This window comes from Aethalodelphis obliquidens, unplaced genomic scaffold, assembly GCF_003676395.1.
Source record: "Aethalodelphis obliquidens isolate GAN/ISIS:26980383/991018 unplaced genomic scaffold, ASM367639v1 scaffold37, whole genome shotgun sequence".
NCBI classification, from domain to species: domain Eukaryota; kingdom Metazoa; phylum Chordata; class Mammalia; order Artiodactyla; family Delphinidae; genus Aethalodelphis; species Aethalodelphis obliquidens.
Window position 1 is genome coordinate 6,203,516 of NW_020837981.1, and position 16,163 is coordinate 6,219,678.

General features: G+C 53.4%; 1 protein-coding gene across 1 annotated transcript in view; it reads left to right on the plus strand.

Annotated features, from left to right (window-relative positions):
- ZCCHC24 (zinc finger CCHC-type containing 24) overlaps positions 1-16,015 on the plus strand; it is a 61,866-nt gene extending 45,851 nt beyond the window's left edge. The window contains exons 3-4 of the mRNA XM_027129748.1: positions 3,751-3,915; positions 11,927-16,015. Coding sequence (XP_026985549.1) covers positions 3,751-3,915; positions 11,927-12,040 — 279 coding nt within the window. The 3' untranslated portion in view covers positions 12,041-16,015. The remainder of the gene's footprint in view (positions 1-3,750; positions 3,916-11,926) is intronic.
- Positions 16,016-16,163: the final 148 nt, after the last annotated feature.

Sequence of the window (16,163 nt, forward strand, 5' to 3'; positions counted from 1 at the left end):
GTCCTTGATGGAAGCCTCCAGAATGTCCAGGTTTCTAATTACATGGTGTGGTGATGCGTTCCGACTCACCCCCTTGCTCTTCTCTCACCTTCCTGCTTCTCCCTTTGCTGCACATGCTGTGTCTTTTTATTTGTGTACCTTTCCTTCCTGTTCATTTCTGAAGCAGAGACTTTTGGGGAACTGAATTGTCAGTCTTGCCCCAATCCTCACCCTTCACTCTACTGAGTGTCCCGAGATGCCTTGACCCCTGCCCTTGGACCCGGCTGTGTGAGGCCAGGTGCCAAGTCCCATCAGTCTCTGAACCAAGAGGCCTGCAGAACCAGAGCCCAGAGTGGGTCTGGCTGGTGATGGCCCCCACATTTCCCACTTCAACCAAGAAGTCTCAAATCCTACCATTAGTGAGGCACCGCATGCCTGTCCCTTGTCCCCCTTTAAAATGTAAGTGCCTTTAAGAACAGGGACCAGGAAACTGAGTTCATCTAGTACTTTATTTCGGGATTACTGCAGAACGGAGGCTGTGTAAGTTGTGGGTACCAGGCACCAGGTAGAAAAACGTGCCGCTAGAAGTGGTTGGGTCACTGCACACCCCGTATCTTGAGACCAACACAACTCGAAGAGCCTTCAGAGTCATAGGTGGCCTGTCTACTGCAAATTGACTGGACCCTGGGCCCTGGCTGCACGCCGAGTGCTCCCCTTGGCATAACTAGCCTCTCTCATGGACCTGACCAGTGCGGAGAGCCAGTCCTGCCTTGGAGCTCGGTCTTCTCCCCAGGATATCATGGCTTCCAGGAAGGCCAATAACGATCCAAAAGACATTAGGCAGTGGGCCCAGAAGACCAGCACGGCGTCGTTGTCACTAAGTTTAGATTTACACATTCAGACGTACGTCCATTTCTGGGGTTTTGTCTGTAATTCTGGTAGGCTGTCACCAAGTGGTGGTAATGGCGGCTGGGCAAGAAAGACATGATTACTGAAGGAAGAAATTATTATTTTATATACCGCTATTGTTCTATATTATTAAATAATAATAATTAATACTCCTGTTCGATTTGCCAGGCATTGTTCTAAGTGTTTTACCTCACTTAATCCTCAGAACAGTCTTTCGTGGTAGTTCCTATCATTAATCTTGTGAAGTGACTCGCCCAGGATCACAGAGCTAGGATTTGAATCCAGAGTCTGGTGTTCTTAACCTTTATACACTACTTCAGAAACAGGCAAATACCCAGGGAAACATTACTATGGAAACAGACCACCTCGTAGACCAGTACTTCTTAAACTTAATAGCGTATGAATTCTCTGGGGCTCCTGTGAAAATGCAGATTCTGATTCAGTGGATCGAAGATGGGGCCTGAGATTCTGCATTTCTAATGAGCTCCCAGGCAATGCTCAGGATGCCAGTCTAGGAATGACTGATAGTCACAGTGTAGTGCCTGCATTTAAGCCGGCCTCAAACTCAAATCCTGTGAGTGCTAAGCAGGTGACATGATGCAGGGCGCAGTTGGTCGGAACAGAGGTGACACAGAGAATGCATTGCAGTCGGTCTGATGGGGTGGCCACTCCTTAACCTCAGCTGCTCATCACCAGCAAGGATTCTGGACCAATGTGGTCATATTTCTATGTGAAATCTCGCACTTTCAAATAATGGGGCAACAAATTCAACTCTCTAAAACACTAGGCAGCTTGTACATGAATGTTCATAGCAGCATGATTCATAATAGCCAAAAATTAGAAACAACCCAGTGTCTTTCCTCTGATGAATGAGTAAATAAAATACGGCACGACCATATAATGGGATATTATTCGGCACCAAAAAGGAATGACATACTGATACATGCTGCAATGTGGATGAACATTAAAAACACTACAGTGAGTGAAAGAAGCCAGACACAAAAGGGCAATTATTGTATGAGATGTCAAGAGTAGGGAAATCTATAGAAAGAGAAAGTAAATTAGTGGTTGCCTGGGGCTGGGTATGGTGAGGAAGTGGGGGGTTGGATGGTGAGTGATTGTTAAAGAATACAGAATTTCTTTGGGGGAGTAATGAAAAATGTTCTAAAATTAGACTGTAGTGATGGTTGTATAACTCTGTGAATATACTAAAATCCACTGAACTGTACACCTTAAATAGGTGAAATGTCGGGTACGTGAACCATATCTCAATAAACCTGCTTAAAAAAAAATACCATATAGGAGAGAGCCAGTTTCTTTAATATATAAAGTGCAGTTACAGATCAACAAGAAAAATACCAAACCCCAGCAGAAAAAAAAAAAATCACAAAGTATATGAACTAACAGTTCACAAAGGAAACACAAGTGGTTCTTAAAAGCAAAAATTCTCTCTTGGGCTTCCCTGGTGGCGCAGTGGTTGAGAATCTGACTGCCAATGCAGGGGACACGGGTTCGAGCCCTGGTCTGGGAAGATCCCACATGCCACGGAGCACCTGGGCCTGTGAGCCACAATTAGTGAGCCTGCGTGTCTGGAGCCTGTGCTCCGCAACAACAGAGGCCGCAATACTGAGGGGCCCGCGCACCTCAATGAAGAGTGGCCCCCGCTTGCCACAACTAGAGAAAGCCCATGCACAGAAACGAAGACCCAACACAGCCATAAATAAATAAATTTTTTTTTAAAATGGCAGAAGACAACATATTTAAAAAAAAAAAATTCTCACTTGCTCATAATACATGTCGTACAAGTCAAAGCTACTCTGAGAAGATTTTCTACCTCTTAGGTTGTCAAAAATGAAAACTCTGTTAGGGAGGAGACGGGACATTAAGTTGGTACACCTGCAGCTGGAAGCGTGGAGGCGGGCAGTGGCAATTGTCATCTTTAAAAATGATAATTGTACATACCCATCAACCCAGCAATTTCACTTCTAGGAATTTATTCAACAAATGTACTGTCACCTGTGCAAAATTATATATGTACATACACACATATATGCAAAGATATTCATAGTAGCATTGCTTGTAATAGAAGAGTGGAAACAATCTAGACATTTGCAGTAGTGATGGGAAAGCACTACGAACCTTGCATAGATTTGAATACTGTGCAACCCTCAAACACAATACAGCAGCTCTGTTTATACTGATCTGGTGGAAAATATTATATATATGTCTGAGATATATGATTAAGTGAAAAGGGAAGATGTAGAACCAAGTATATAATCTGTCTCCTTACGAGTGAGGGAAAAGAAAGGCTGCACGTACGTATGTATATGGTGTATATGTTTGTAAATGGAGAGCCCATCTTTGGGGTGGTCTAAAGGAAATTCAGATAGCCACCAGGTAAGGCAGCAGATGGCTGGGAGCAGGGGTGAGGGGAGACACGCTTTCGCTGCTTACAAGGTTGTATTCTGCCTGCGTTGTCTCTTCAGTAGCCATTTAAACCACACCACCCAGGGCCAGAGAGCACCTGTGTGAGGTCATGTGACCACCAGCTGCCCCTTCATGACAGCAGAGCTAAAGGAGTAGTTCCTAGCCACCATCGAGGACTTTGCTCCCTTAAATCTAAAAGAGATGTGCGCCACTCACCACCTCCTCTGTCCTCTGTCCCCATACGAGTCTCCCAGCCTTGGGATTCCCATGTGCGCTCTGAGGGTGACTCTGGTGTTCTCTGGACTGAGGACAAAAGGTATCTGGCACATGGGGACACAGGGCATGAAGGCTGAAGAGGGAAACCATGAGGACCCCTGTGGGGCATCATTTTGGCCTGTTGGATCCTAATCCCTGTGTTTGCTTCCTGTCCTCTAGGCACGCCCCAAAGGCGAGGGTCTGACCCCGTACCAGGGCAAAAAGCGCTGCTTTGGCGAGTACAAGTGTCCCAAGTGCAAGAGAAAATGGATGAGCGGGAACTCCTGGGCCAATATGGGGCAGGAGTGCATCAAGTGCCACATCAACGTGTACCCACACAAGCAGGTGAGCCGGGCGAGGGGCGGGGGAGCGGGAGCAGGTGAGGCAGAAGGACCAGGGGAGGGGGAGCTTTTCCCTTACTGAGCCTCAGACGATGGGGATGGGACCAGATCTATCCAAGTTAGCCCTTTCTTTCCTTGTCTCATAGGAAGTGGGGGGGAGAGGGCTTGTTTCTCCAGGAAGGGAAGGAAGATAAAAGGGCAACTGTACGAAGACCCTGAGACCACAGACCCCAGTGAATTTTGAAAGTAACGAACTGCAACCGTGACACAGAGGGATACGCAGGCGGCGGGATGCTGTAGAAAAGTGCATTTTGTTGGTTCTTCGCCCAGTTGGCGCATGTCTACAAGGTGGATACTGGGTGCCAGATACTGTGCAACGGGGCTGGTGGCCAAGGGCCGGCCTGCCCTGCTGGGAGGGGGTTGAGGCAGCTCGTCCCAGGCAGCACTCACTTACTGCAGGCTGCAGAGACGAGGCGGCATTTACTCTGGGGCCTGAAGCAGGGGAGGAAGCTAGACCTGTCACCAGAGGGAGGATGGTCATCCTGGGAAGAGGGTACAGCAAGTGCTAATGCCCTGAGACTGTTGGACTGGAGATGCTCAAGGCTGAAAGCTCAGTGAAGGAACAGGAGAGTGGAGTGGGAGATATGGGAGCAGTCACCAGAGGAATTCGGGGGGCCCTACAAGGAAGCCCCCAGCAACAGGGCTTTCGGCTTCATTTTGAGATGATTGCTTTGGTTGTGTGTAGAGACTGGCCTAGAGGGGCTGGGAGACTGGGGAGACCAGCAGGAAAGCCATGGCCGTAGTCCCGGGCGAACCGAAGGAGGTCTGAACTAAGGTGGTGGCTCTGGATTTGGGTCCAACACAGAGCATCACGGGATCGGATGTGAAAGGTGAGGGGGGGCCAGGAATCCAGGAATGAGAACAGTCACACTCTGGCTTGAGCTCCTGAGTGGATGGAGGTGGTCGTTACCAAGGTGGGCAGCCTGGGCTGGGGGCAGTTGGGATGGGACATAAGTGTTCTAGATAAAGGCAAGACATCTCTAATACATGCTACATTTGAGATGTTCCTGAAAATCCAGGTCGAGACGTCAAGAGGGCAGTTGGGTTTGTTATTCTGAAGCTCGTATGAGAAGTCAAGGTGGTTCACCGGGAATTGGGTACCATTGGCCTAAAGGTATTTAGGGAATGATGAGATTTCCTGCAGAATGTGGGTAAAGTAGCGAAGGGATTCCCCAGACCATGTGTTGTGGAGTCGCAGCATTCGGAGGTCAGATGGAGGAGAAGCGTCCAGCGAGGAGGGGGACCCAGGAGCGTGGAGTCCTGGGGGTGGGAGGGTGGCAGCACAGGTGGTGGCTTGCGCTGAGATGTCGGGTGTAATGACCATGGAGAAGGGCCCTGGAGGTTTGGTAATACGGAGGTGGTCCCGAAACTTTGGAGGGCATCACTTTTACCTGGAGGACTTTTTGAGCTGCCACCAAGCTCTGAGAACCACTGAAGCCGATGCCCTTTAGGTCGGACGTGAGGCGGACGGGAGATGTTAATTCACAGCGGATCTGTTGGCCAGGGCAGTGTCCATGGTGGTGGAGGTTCCCTGGGCCAGGCCACAGAGGAAATACCTTCACTGTCCACTTTTGCAAAGGACATTGATTGTGGAGAGAAGCAGAGAAATGGGACAGTAGCTAGAGTAGGGACGGTGGCGTTGAGATGGGTGTTCTGAAGATGGGAGAGCCTGGAGCACATTATAGGCAAATGAGAATGACCCAGAAGAAAGCAAAAGGCTGATGATAAGGGGACAAGAGGGAGATGCCTTATCATCAGCCCAGGAGGGAGGGAGGTGGGGGATGATTGGGGAGGGTCGTGGGTTTGATGGGGCAGAGAAGGGGGACCTCACTTCCAGGGCTTCTGTTTTCTCAGTGAAATGGGACATGAGGTTTTCAGCTAAAAGTCAGAGTGAGGAGGGGTGTGGCGGGCTTGGGGAAGGACAAGGGAGGAAGCGAACCTACTAGAGAAACATAGCCGGACTGGCAAGCAGCATGCCAGCCCAGGGGGAGCTTCGAGATCATAACTGTCACCCAAGCCGTCAGCCCGGTTCTGTGACTTGGCCAGTAGTATTCACTGCACAGGTGTGGGCCAGAGATGGTGTTACAGGGGTTCGGGGACAGAGGTGTGCCAGATGAGTGTTTCAGAGGGAAGAGCTCAAAGAGTCAGGTGTGATGTTGGAAGAGTGTGGTCCTGGGCTGTGAGCTGGACGGCTGGGAAGGGAAGCCAGAGGGGCCCTGATGGAGAGGCGGGGCCCGGACTGGGGGGAGTGCGGGACCCGAGAGCCGGACAGAGAGCAGGTTTCTGAAGGCCAAGTCCAGGCTCTGGCTGAGGGGATGGTGGGAGACACGGTCACTGCTGGTGAGGTAGTTGGGGTACGGGGAGCGGGGGTGGGGCGAGCCTTCCCTGTGTAAGCTGAGTCACCAAGACGGTCAGGCAGGAGCGGGGGCGGGGGCGGCAGAGGAGGCCACAGGGAAAGGGAGGCAGGAGGATGGGGGAGGATCCGCCGAGGCAGTGACGTCAGACTGAGCTCCGAGGGGCAGTGGAGGGTCAGCAGACGAAGGGGGCTGGGGTGGGAGTGGCAGAGAGGGGAGGGTGCGCTTCTGGTGAGGGAACAGCACGTGCAGAGAGGAGAGGACAGGGCCCAGCACTGGAGGAGCTGAGGGGTGAAGCAAAGTGCGGAAGGAGGGGCCGGGCTGCCTTGGGCTGGCTCAGAGGCCATGGCATGGAATTTGGTCTTTATCCTACTAGGAGCATCTGGGAGTTGTCCAAGAGGACTCTTGTGGTTGAAACATTTTGTGATTTTATGACCCTCGTGCAGGCCTCCTTTGCCTCTGTTTGCAGACTCTCCATCCTCCTGCCCCCAAGGGTTTCCGTGGTTCCCATCACCCACACTGTCGCACACAGGCAAATAGATGGGAAGCTGGCCGTGCAGCCCAGTGGACAAGGGGCTCCTTAGTGCAGGGGGCCTGGCCCACAACCTAATGGCCCCAAGGGAGACACCAAGGCCCTGGAGCGCCGAGACAGCTCGATGACCCAGTGGCTGGGCACAGGGCACGCGATATGCACAGAGTGTGGTAGGAGCGTGTCGGGGCTGGGGCTGAAGGCGGGCAGTGTGAAGGAGCCACGGCACCTGGATCCTGGAGTCTTCCTGGCAATTCCTGAGCTGGTCTGGAGCCCCCGTTCAAAAGCACCTCCCCAGATGTCTGACTGTCAGCACGCTCGCCCTCGTTGAACTCTGCTCCCCCAGGGCCCTTGTGCGTGGCCCGTGCTGGCAGAGGGGTTCCTACTTTCTCTCGTTGGACACACTTTGTTGACGGCTGCTCGCCAGGTCTGTGCAGGCTCTGAAGGAAGACGAAGGTCAGGGGGCTGCCTGGCTTTCCAGGAGCTTCCTCTGCAACCCAAGGGACAGGATTCCATCAGACAGGGTTAGCAACTGGCACTCAGAGAACTCCTCTTGTGAGTTGCAGGTGTGCTGAGCCCCTGCACACCCTTCATGTGTGCTCTGCCCTCAGACCGGGTGTCCTGTTCACTGGGAGGGAACGTGCAGTCCTGAGAAGCCACGTGGCCTTTCCAGGGCCCCCAGGTGGAAGTGGTGCCTTGACGTTGAACTTGCACCTGTGTCTGGAGCCCGGCCCTGAGGCCAGGCGGGCCTCCGTTGGTGTCCCAGCTCGCGCCCTCTGAACCCGGTGGGCTGGAGCAAAGCGCTGGGCTGGGCTCCAAGCACAGGAGAGAGGAGGGGTGCTGCAGGTGCGTCTCAGTCACTGGAGACTGGCAGGAATTGGGGAAATTGTGACAGCAGTGTGCGGTGGCCAGGCACTCCTCTGCGTATTTTATACCTTCATCCTCTCAGCCACCCCATGAGGTCAGCTCTATTGTCTCCCCATTTTACAGAGGAGGAAACTAAGGCAAAGGGCATAAGTGACTTACCCAAGGTCAGTAGAGAAGCTGGAACTCATGAAGAGGGATCAAGTTTGGGGCTGGAGGAAAACATGGAACCTGGAGGGGACAGATGAGTGGCCTGGGGGAAGCGGGGGCAGGGGGAACAGCAAGGGCAGGTCAGGGTGGCTGGCTGGGGAGGGGAGCTGGGAATGGCCCAGTTCCTGCAGTGGCTCAGACGTATGGTGCTTGGGGCTGTGCTAGGGTCTGGGAGGCTCAGTCCTTATGACTCTCACACCTCTGTGACCTAATCAGAGGCAGGGCCCAGGCCATGCACCCAAGTCCACCAGGACCCAACTCTCCACTGTGGCTCCAGCCTCCTTGGCCGCACCCCTGTATTGCCGTAGCCCCTTCCATGATGCCGGGCCCGTACCCCCATCCCCCAGGCTGGCAGTGGCCTCTCCTGCTTCGTCTCCATCCTGTGGAGCTCAGTCCAAGCACAGCCTCCCTGACCATCACCTCCCCGTCTCCACACTCAGGATCAGAGTCTCCCAGGCCCAGTGAGGAAGAATCTTCCAAGTGTATGTGGCTCTGCTTTTCCATCTCCTCGTCATTCAGCCCTTGTTTGTTGAGCACCTACTGTGTGCAGCGGGGAGACTGAGGCCCAGAGAGGAGATGGGACTTGAGCAAGGTCACTCAGCCAGTCGGGGGGGCCTGGGACCGGGTCTCTCCTTGCCTCACCCCCAACCTCCTGTCACAGGGCTCTTCTCCCTCAGGGAAGTGGCAAGCTGGGCTGAGGGCAGAGGAGGGGGTGGCCCTGCCGAGCTCCCCAGCAGTCAGGAGCCTTTGAAGAGCTGAGAGGAGGGGCTCAGAGCCTCTGTCCCCCCATACTCTCCCTGCCCCCCACGGTGGAGAGGGGTTGCTTTATTTCTACTGCGCCCTGAGCTCTGACCTGTGTGGTATCCATCTCCTGAGAACCCTCCACTTCCCCTCCCCTCCCTCCCCTACCACATCTGTTTCCCGTCAGTCTCCAGCTGCGGCTCCCCCCTGCCAGCCCTGCCCCCCATGAGAAGAAAACACTAATGGGCTTTGCCTCACTGCGGGGGGTGGGGATGGCCCTGGGGTGATCAATCCCAGCTGCTGACTGTTTTTCCCTCGCAGAGGGGAGTCGCCTTGACAGCTTCCCCAGCTCCTCCACCCAGTGCCTGGGCAGGGCTGAGCCAGGACCCTTGGAGGGAAGGGGCGCTGACAGGGTCACGGCCAAGGAGCGGGGATGGCCAGGATGTTGCAAGTGCATTTCCACAGGGACTCAGCTGATTCCCCTGTTCCCAGCCTGCTCCCTCTACATAATAATAATAGCAATAATACATGATATTAATACTGATCAACACTGCTCTTTATGTACCAGGCACTGTTCTAAAAACTTGGCATATATTAACTTATTTACTCTTCACAACAACCCTATCAGGTAGGTACCCTTATTAGCCTATTGTGTAGAGGAGAAAAATTGAGGCACCGAGAGGTCAAGTGACTTGCAAGAGGTCACACAGCAATTATAGAGTCTTACAGAGCTTTTTATGGTTAGAAACTACCGTAAGACAGTCATCTCATTTACTTCTCTCCCTATCACACGTACAGCAAATGTTATCAAACCCCCCCAGCCCAAGTTACAGAAGGGCAAGTTAAGGTTCTAAAGGAGAAAGTTCTCTCCCAATAGCCCTTGGCAGGTAGGTAAAGCTGCAGGCCTCTGGCAGGGCCTTTGATGTCTTGGAGCCTCGGTTTCCTCATCTGCAATATATGAGGATGATAATATGCCCCTCACAGGACGTTAGGTTGTGTGATTTATGTGGTGGTGCTTTGCAAAGTGTAAGCCACAGGGAGCAAGGGTGGTGTCGGGCCTGCTTGCTCTGGTCTCTCCGGCCCCACTTGGAAGACGGGTTCAGGGAGGGGCTCGGGCCAGCATGAAGAGTCCGGGAGGGGAGCTGGACATCAGGCTGGGTTTGGTCTGGGGGAGGGAAGACTTCAGAGCTGCTCACATCGGACCTATGGGGACCAGCAGAGAGTCTGCATGGCCCCTGTGTGGCTGGGATCACTGGGATGGGCGTACAGGGACCCAGACTTCAGCCCAAGATCGTGAAGTGCAGGCAATGGGCTGAGCCGGTGAGCTCAGCCGCCAGGGAGCTCTCCGGCGCTGGGGTGTGTAGGCCATGCCCTGGGATACTGTAGGTGTGTATCAAGATGTCTGGAGGGCAGGGGATGTGACCTTCCCAGGTCTTTCAGCTTGGACTTGTGGCTTCAACTTTCAGTGGCCTTCTACCAGCTGGTATTCCCCTCCTATCAGTAATAATAATAAGCAACATTAATAACTTTTATGTGCTATGCACTTTCTATTTGTGATCTCCCTTGAGTTGTAACAACAGTCTCGTGAGAAAAGTGTTACTGACATCTCCTTTTACAGATGAAGAAGTGGAGGATCAGAGAGGTCAGGTGGCTTGCCCAAGGTCACACAGCTCATAGGTAGTTTGAGTCCAGGTTTGACATGAAGCCAAACTCTTTCTCCTTTCCCCTGGCTAGGAAAGCCAGTCATTGAAAGCTTACTGAGATGAAGCCAAGGCTCCTGCCCTATTTCCATGTCTTCCCAGTGTGGCTTTAGGCCTGGAAGCACAGGGATGGGCTTTACGACCCTGGATCAGAACCTGCCCACCCACAGTCCATACACTCACTTTCTAGAGCCCTCTGACTCGTCCATTCTCTGCTCTGAGTGTCAGCTTCAGTCCAAGCACTGCAGAATCAGGCAGAAAAGTTGGTGCGCTACTTTTGAGCAGTTTGCAGCCTGTCCAGGGGGTAGCGCTCACGCTCAGCTCCCCTCCAGGACCATTCTGGGTCCCGGTCACTGGCACCAAGGCTCCCTTGGCCCACACCAGCCTGCAGTTCCTGCCCCCTGTCCTCGGCAAGTGGCTCCCAGCTGGCCCTGATCAGCTTCCTTTGAGTTCCCCCGAGTCCATGCAGAGGACCCTGCTACAGGTAGGGGTTCTGGGCTGGGGCTACGGCTGCCAGCCAAGAAACCGTCTGCCTCGGGAGGTGTGCCTAATAACCTCCGTACATTTTCCAGAGAAACAAGCTCGCTTTTGAGAGCCAGGATGCGAGGTACAGAGGGAGCAGGGAAGCCCCCTGTGTAACAGAAACGTGCTTGTATGTGCCAAACGCCAGTTTACAAGCATCTAGACATCTGACTCCACCTTGTAAACGAGCTGCAACAATGGCCCACTTTACAGATGTGGAAACCGAGGCTCTCTGAGGCCACACTCTGAGTGAGTAGCCTCAGAGGTCTGGCAAGTCACCTCCCTTCTCTGGACCTCAGTTTCCCTGTTCAGAAACACCTAGCCACTCCACTAACGAGGCAGGCACTGTGCCGGGCCCTGGGATGTGGGATGCATCAGAACACTGGCTGCTGACGTCGTAGAGCTAAGGGCTCGCTTACCCGAAGCCTGAAACACTGTGACCCCGTCCAGGTTAAACTCCCCTTGAGTCTTGAGGCCGCAGGAGCAGCTGTGGTGGTGACAAGTGGCCTGGGAAGAAGCAGTGGATGCTGGGAATCAGGAGACGCGGCTTGGGTCTCCCTTGCGCTGGGCCTCAGTTTCTTCGTCTGGATAATGTCTGTGCCCCGCTGCGCTGCCTCCGTCTCGGGCATTCGTGAGCTTCAGGTGGTGGCTGCCCAGAGAGTACTGGCGGGGGTGGAGCTGGGGGGCAAAGAGGCATGTAGACCTGGGGCTCTGTGTGCAAGACCTCCTCCCAAAGCCCTGACCCCAGCCCGAGGCCTCAGCCTATGCCTCCCAGGCTGCAGGACTCAGGACGCTCGGGTCGCCTGCAGCAAGCGAGAAGCAGGAAGGGTCCTGGGCGCTTTGGGAAACAACCTCTGATTACAGACGCCTGCGCTCTCTCTCTGGGCCCTCCCTGTCTGTCTCCCTCCTCCTGTCTGTCTCGAGCACTCTCTGCCTCTCTCCGCACCTGCCTCACTCTCACTGCTCCTCTGGTATTTCTTTCTTTCCGCCCCCTCCTCTCCACCCTTGGGCCCGCTTCCTCCTTCCTCTCTGCAGAGACCCCTGGAGAAGCCCGATGGCCTGGACGTGTCCGACCAGAGCAAGGAGCACCCCCAGCACCTGTGCGAGAAGTGCAAGGTGCTGGGCTACTACTGCCGGCGCGTGCAATGACCCGGCCGCCTGCTGGGCCCCGCCGCCCTCCTGCCAGCCAGAGAAGACGCCACCCCCCTGCGCGTCCCCTGTGTGCGCGGGGGCGTCCTCGCAGGCTTACAGGTCTAGGGGGTGGGCTCTTGGCTCATGTATGTTGACAAACAGTGTTACTGACGTAGCTGCGCCCCCAGAAGGCCGGGTCTCTGCGACTCTCTACGGGGGGCCCTGGGTCTGTGTGGAGGGAATAGGGCAAGCAGAGGTCAGCGCACAAGACCACACAGAGCCCTTGGTGTCCCCGCAGGCTCTCCTCTGAGACTCCCTTTGGGGTGAGCAGCCTTGTATTGGCCACGAGTGCACTAAATTTACTGTGAATCCCAGAGCCTGCAGGGGACTGCCTCCCCAAGACCGGCCAGGCCGCCTTTTCCCACCCAGAACCTTCCAGTTTGCCCCGTGTGAAAAGCCACTCTTAGAAAGCCCTAATTTTCTGTCTAAGTCAGCACTCATGGCAAGCTGACACCTGTTCTCGCAGCTGCTGGGGAGCGGGCATCTCTGCCCCCTGCCACTTTGAGCCCCAAACCTGACCGCCTCTGCCGTCACTGGCATTGCACCTGGGCGCCGCACCCTGCCCCCCCACCGTAGACCCAGAGGTCAGGCACGGGGAGGCACTGAATGTTGGACAGTGTTCCAAGGTGTGACCTAGGGCACATCAGGCAATGCCTCCCCCCTCTCCCAGCACCTACTACCCCCACTTGCTAGGATTTTGTCAGCCCCATTCCCTTCCCCTCTCCCTCCCCTCCCACCCACGCTAGGGGGCCACCCCCTGATGGAGGCTACAGGACCCAGCAGGGAAGCCACTCTGGCAGGAAGGACACAGGCCAGGCAGATCAAAGACCCCGGTTTTAATGCTGGCCTCACCACCGACACACTGTGGAGCCTGGGAAGGATTCTCATCTCTCTGCTTCACTACTAGTTAAGTGAGAGAGTGACAGCGGAGAGCCGAGAGGCCCATTTCTGTTCTGATGTTCTGGGATTCAGCCTGGCTGTGTGCCATCTCCTGGAGCAGAAAGCTTTATTTGGACAGTATCCCCAGGTCCCGTGCCCCCAGTATCACCCGTCAGTCGGTCACTTAAGAAGTCACGCGGAGGGCTCCCGTCCTCCCCTGTCGCCCCTGCAGGCCCAGCCCTGCCTGCTGTCCCCTACCCTGCAAACGTGAAGGAGGGGGTTACCCCCACCCCAAGACAAGCTACAGAACCTCTCGTTTGCAAAGTGGGGATAATGATTCCTACCTCCCGAGGTGGGGGGAGGCCTCTTGGCGTTCACACTGGTCAGGGCGACGTTGTCCTGGCTAGTGGGGGGATCGCCTTCCTCTTTGCTCCCTCCCCAGTGAGAAGTCCTATTTTTATTGTCGTGTCACCCTTCCTTTCTCCCAGGGGAACCGGCTGTCAGAGCTGGGTCACTTGATTTTGCCCCAACATTATGCCTCTGTGGAAAAAAAAAATCAGACCACGAAATGGGCCTGAAATTCAGTGTTTACCACGGCTCAAGGACACCCAACCCGTGTCCAGTTGCCTTTTGTTTTCAAATGAAAATGCTTTGTACAACTGAGGAGTTACAGCAAAGTGTTAATCAGGGGTCCAGGGAGTGAGTCGAAGAGACGGAGTGAGTGCGTTTGCAGCCAGAGGGCTGCAGCGTAGATTTGGGCAGGGGGGTGGGGGGGGGGGCCATGCCCTCTGAGCATTTAAGAAGGGTGTATTTGCTCCAGCCTGAGCCCTGTAGCGGCCTGCCCCTGACTGTGAACACGCTCACCGCCCACTGAGGAATCCCTCCCAGCTGCTCCCTGCCTGCTCCAGGGTGTCAAGGTGAGCCAGAGTCACCCTGTTCCAGGGCTCTCTGTCCCCAAGGAGAAGCTGTTACTGTCAGTCATCCTAGTGCCCTGCTAACGAGAACATTCGCAGTGGTGGGCAGTGTGCTGGTCTCTGCTGCAAGGACCAGGTCTCGACCCTTCCAGGGACCTGGCTCCACAGGGGGACCTTGGCCTCAGGTACCTGGGCTGCAGTCATGGGGGAAGCCCACACCTTAGAAAGAACCCAGGCTCCAGACCCCTGGAGGCCAGGGCCTTCCACAGGCCAAGAGGAGAAGGGATATCACCCCAAAGTGACCTTTGCAGTGGGTTTGTCCAGCTGGCAGCCCCCGCCATCTGTGCAGAGCTGGCCACCGCAGGGGCTGGGCCCTCCCTATGAGGCAGCCCTTCCACACCGCCCCCTCCCGCACTGTTTGGCTGAATTTGGGAGCTCTGTGTGCTCAGCGAAAGCCACTGCTGTCCAGGCTGGTGCTGTGAGGATCAAGTGCTCAGAGGGCCTGGGCACCCAGGAGACAAGAAATTGTGTGGTTTTAGTATGTTCAAAGGGACAATCGCTTGCAGTTAGTAGATCTAGCGATCCAGTTGGGAGAGAACGGTGTTTACCCCATAAGAAGTATTCAATAGTTCTACTTGTGAATTTGTATTTATTTTGAGTTATACTTGACACAGAATTCCTTTTTTTTTTTTTAAAGAAAAAATACTATGTGTGTATTTTGAAACGAAAATTCATGGATGTTAAAATTTCTGCATGGTTTCCAATTTTTCTCACAACACTGAATTTGTTACCTTCTCCCGAAAAATCTTCACAGTGATTTTTGTCTGTATATATTTGAGGGCTTTTTTAAAAAAAAAGAAAAAGCAAAGAAAAATATGATTGCCTGATTTTTGAGATTAAAGTAAACAAAAAGAGAGGCATTTTCAAAACTTCAGAGCTTTCAGGAGGGCAATAGAATATCAAATGAAGATTTCTGGAAGTATTTTTTGCAAACCTTCTGGTTGAGCTGCAAGAAAATATTTATGGTGAGAACTATTCTCTTTTTCCTGTTGGTGTTTTTGGGGGGGTTGATTTTTTACTATGCTTTGGTCTGTAAAAAGTCTGCAACTGAATTACATTAAGAAGGAAATATTGTCTACATAGATTATTATATGAAGTTGGTACATAATTCTGATGAGGAAAAAAAACCTTGCAATTCTTTAAGCCATATTATTGTTATTCTCTGTTGTTATCCCTGGATACAAATATCAGTATTAAGTAGCCAGCATATTATTCAAGTGCATAGACTTATTATTAATATGTTCTTGTCCTGTATTTATACATATGTGTATTTGGGAAAGTACTGCCTTTTTTTAAGGGAAGCTATTATTAGATACTTAGTGAAAAGGGAATGGTGAGCCCTTCGAGCCTCTTCAGCTGAGGATAACACAGCATTATAATCCATTCTCTTGCACCTTCTTATTATTATCTTGTTATTATGGTTATTAAACTCGTGGGGGGCAGGAGTGTGCCTGGGGAGGAGAGGGCGTGTGACTTACTAGCCCCACCACGGTCGGCCAGCTCCAAAGATGGTCTCCTTGGCCTGGTCCAGGGCTCCCGGTCAGCAGGGCCCAAGGATGGAAGAGGAAGCAGGAGGCGGACTTCTCCAGCCGCCCCCTTTGGAGCTTTGCCATCTGAGCCATGCCTTGGTGCCCTATGCTCTTTGAACTTGGATTTGTCACCCAGAGCCCTTACACCTGCCCTCCAACATCTAATGGACTTGAATCTACTCTAAGCGAATATTTAATCCAGCATCACTACATCGTAGCCCAGTGTGACAACTAACCCTGGAGTTTGGGAGGCGTCCGGCCTTCGGGGGAGTTCATCGCTCTCTGTTGCCAACCTCACCGTTCGACCTCCTCCACTCCTGTGTGGTGACCCTGTCCGTGTCTGTATCTGTTAATACGTGTGTGTCCAGCTAAAAAGACAAACAGAACCCGTGGGCCAGCTCGGAGGGTGCGTGGAGAAGCCTCCCGACCCCTCCCGAGGGCCGCCCTCGGGATGGCATTCCGTTGTGTGCCTTATTCCTGGAGAATCTGTATACGGCCTACCTATAGAAATATAGCCTTTTCATGCTGTATTAAAAGAACTTTTAAAAGCAGGAGAGGCTCCTGGGTGTCCTTGTTTACACGGAGCATCGGTAGGGAGCTGAACGTTTTCACAGATTCAGGGGTGCTGAGCTGGGTAGGGGCGGCTTGGGGCTGCCCTTCCGCTCTCCCGCGTCTGGAATGTCTTGTCCTGGCCCTTCC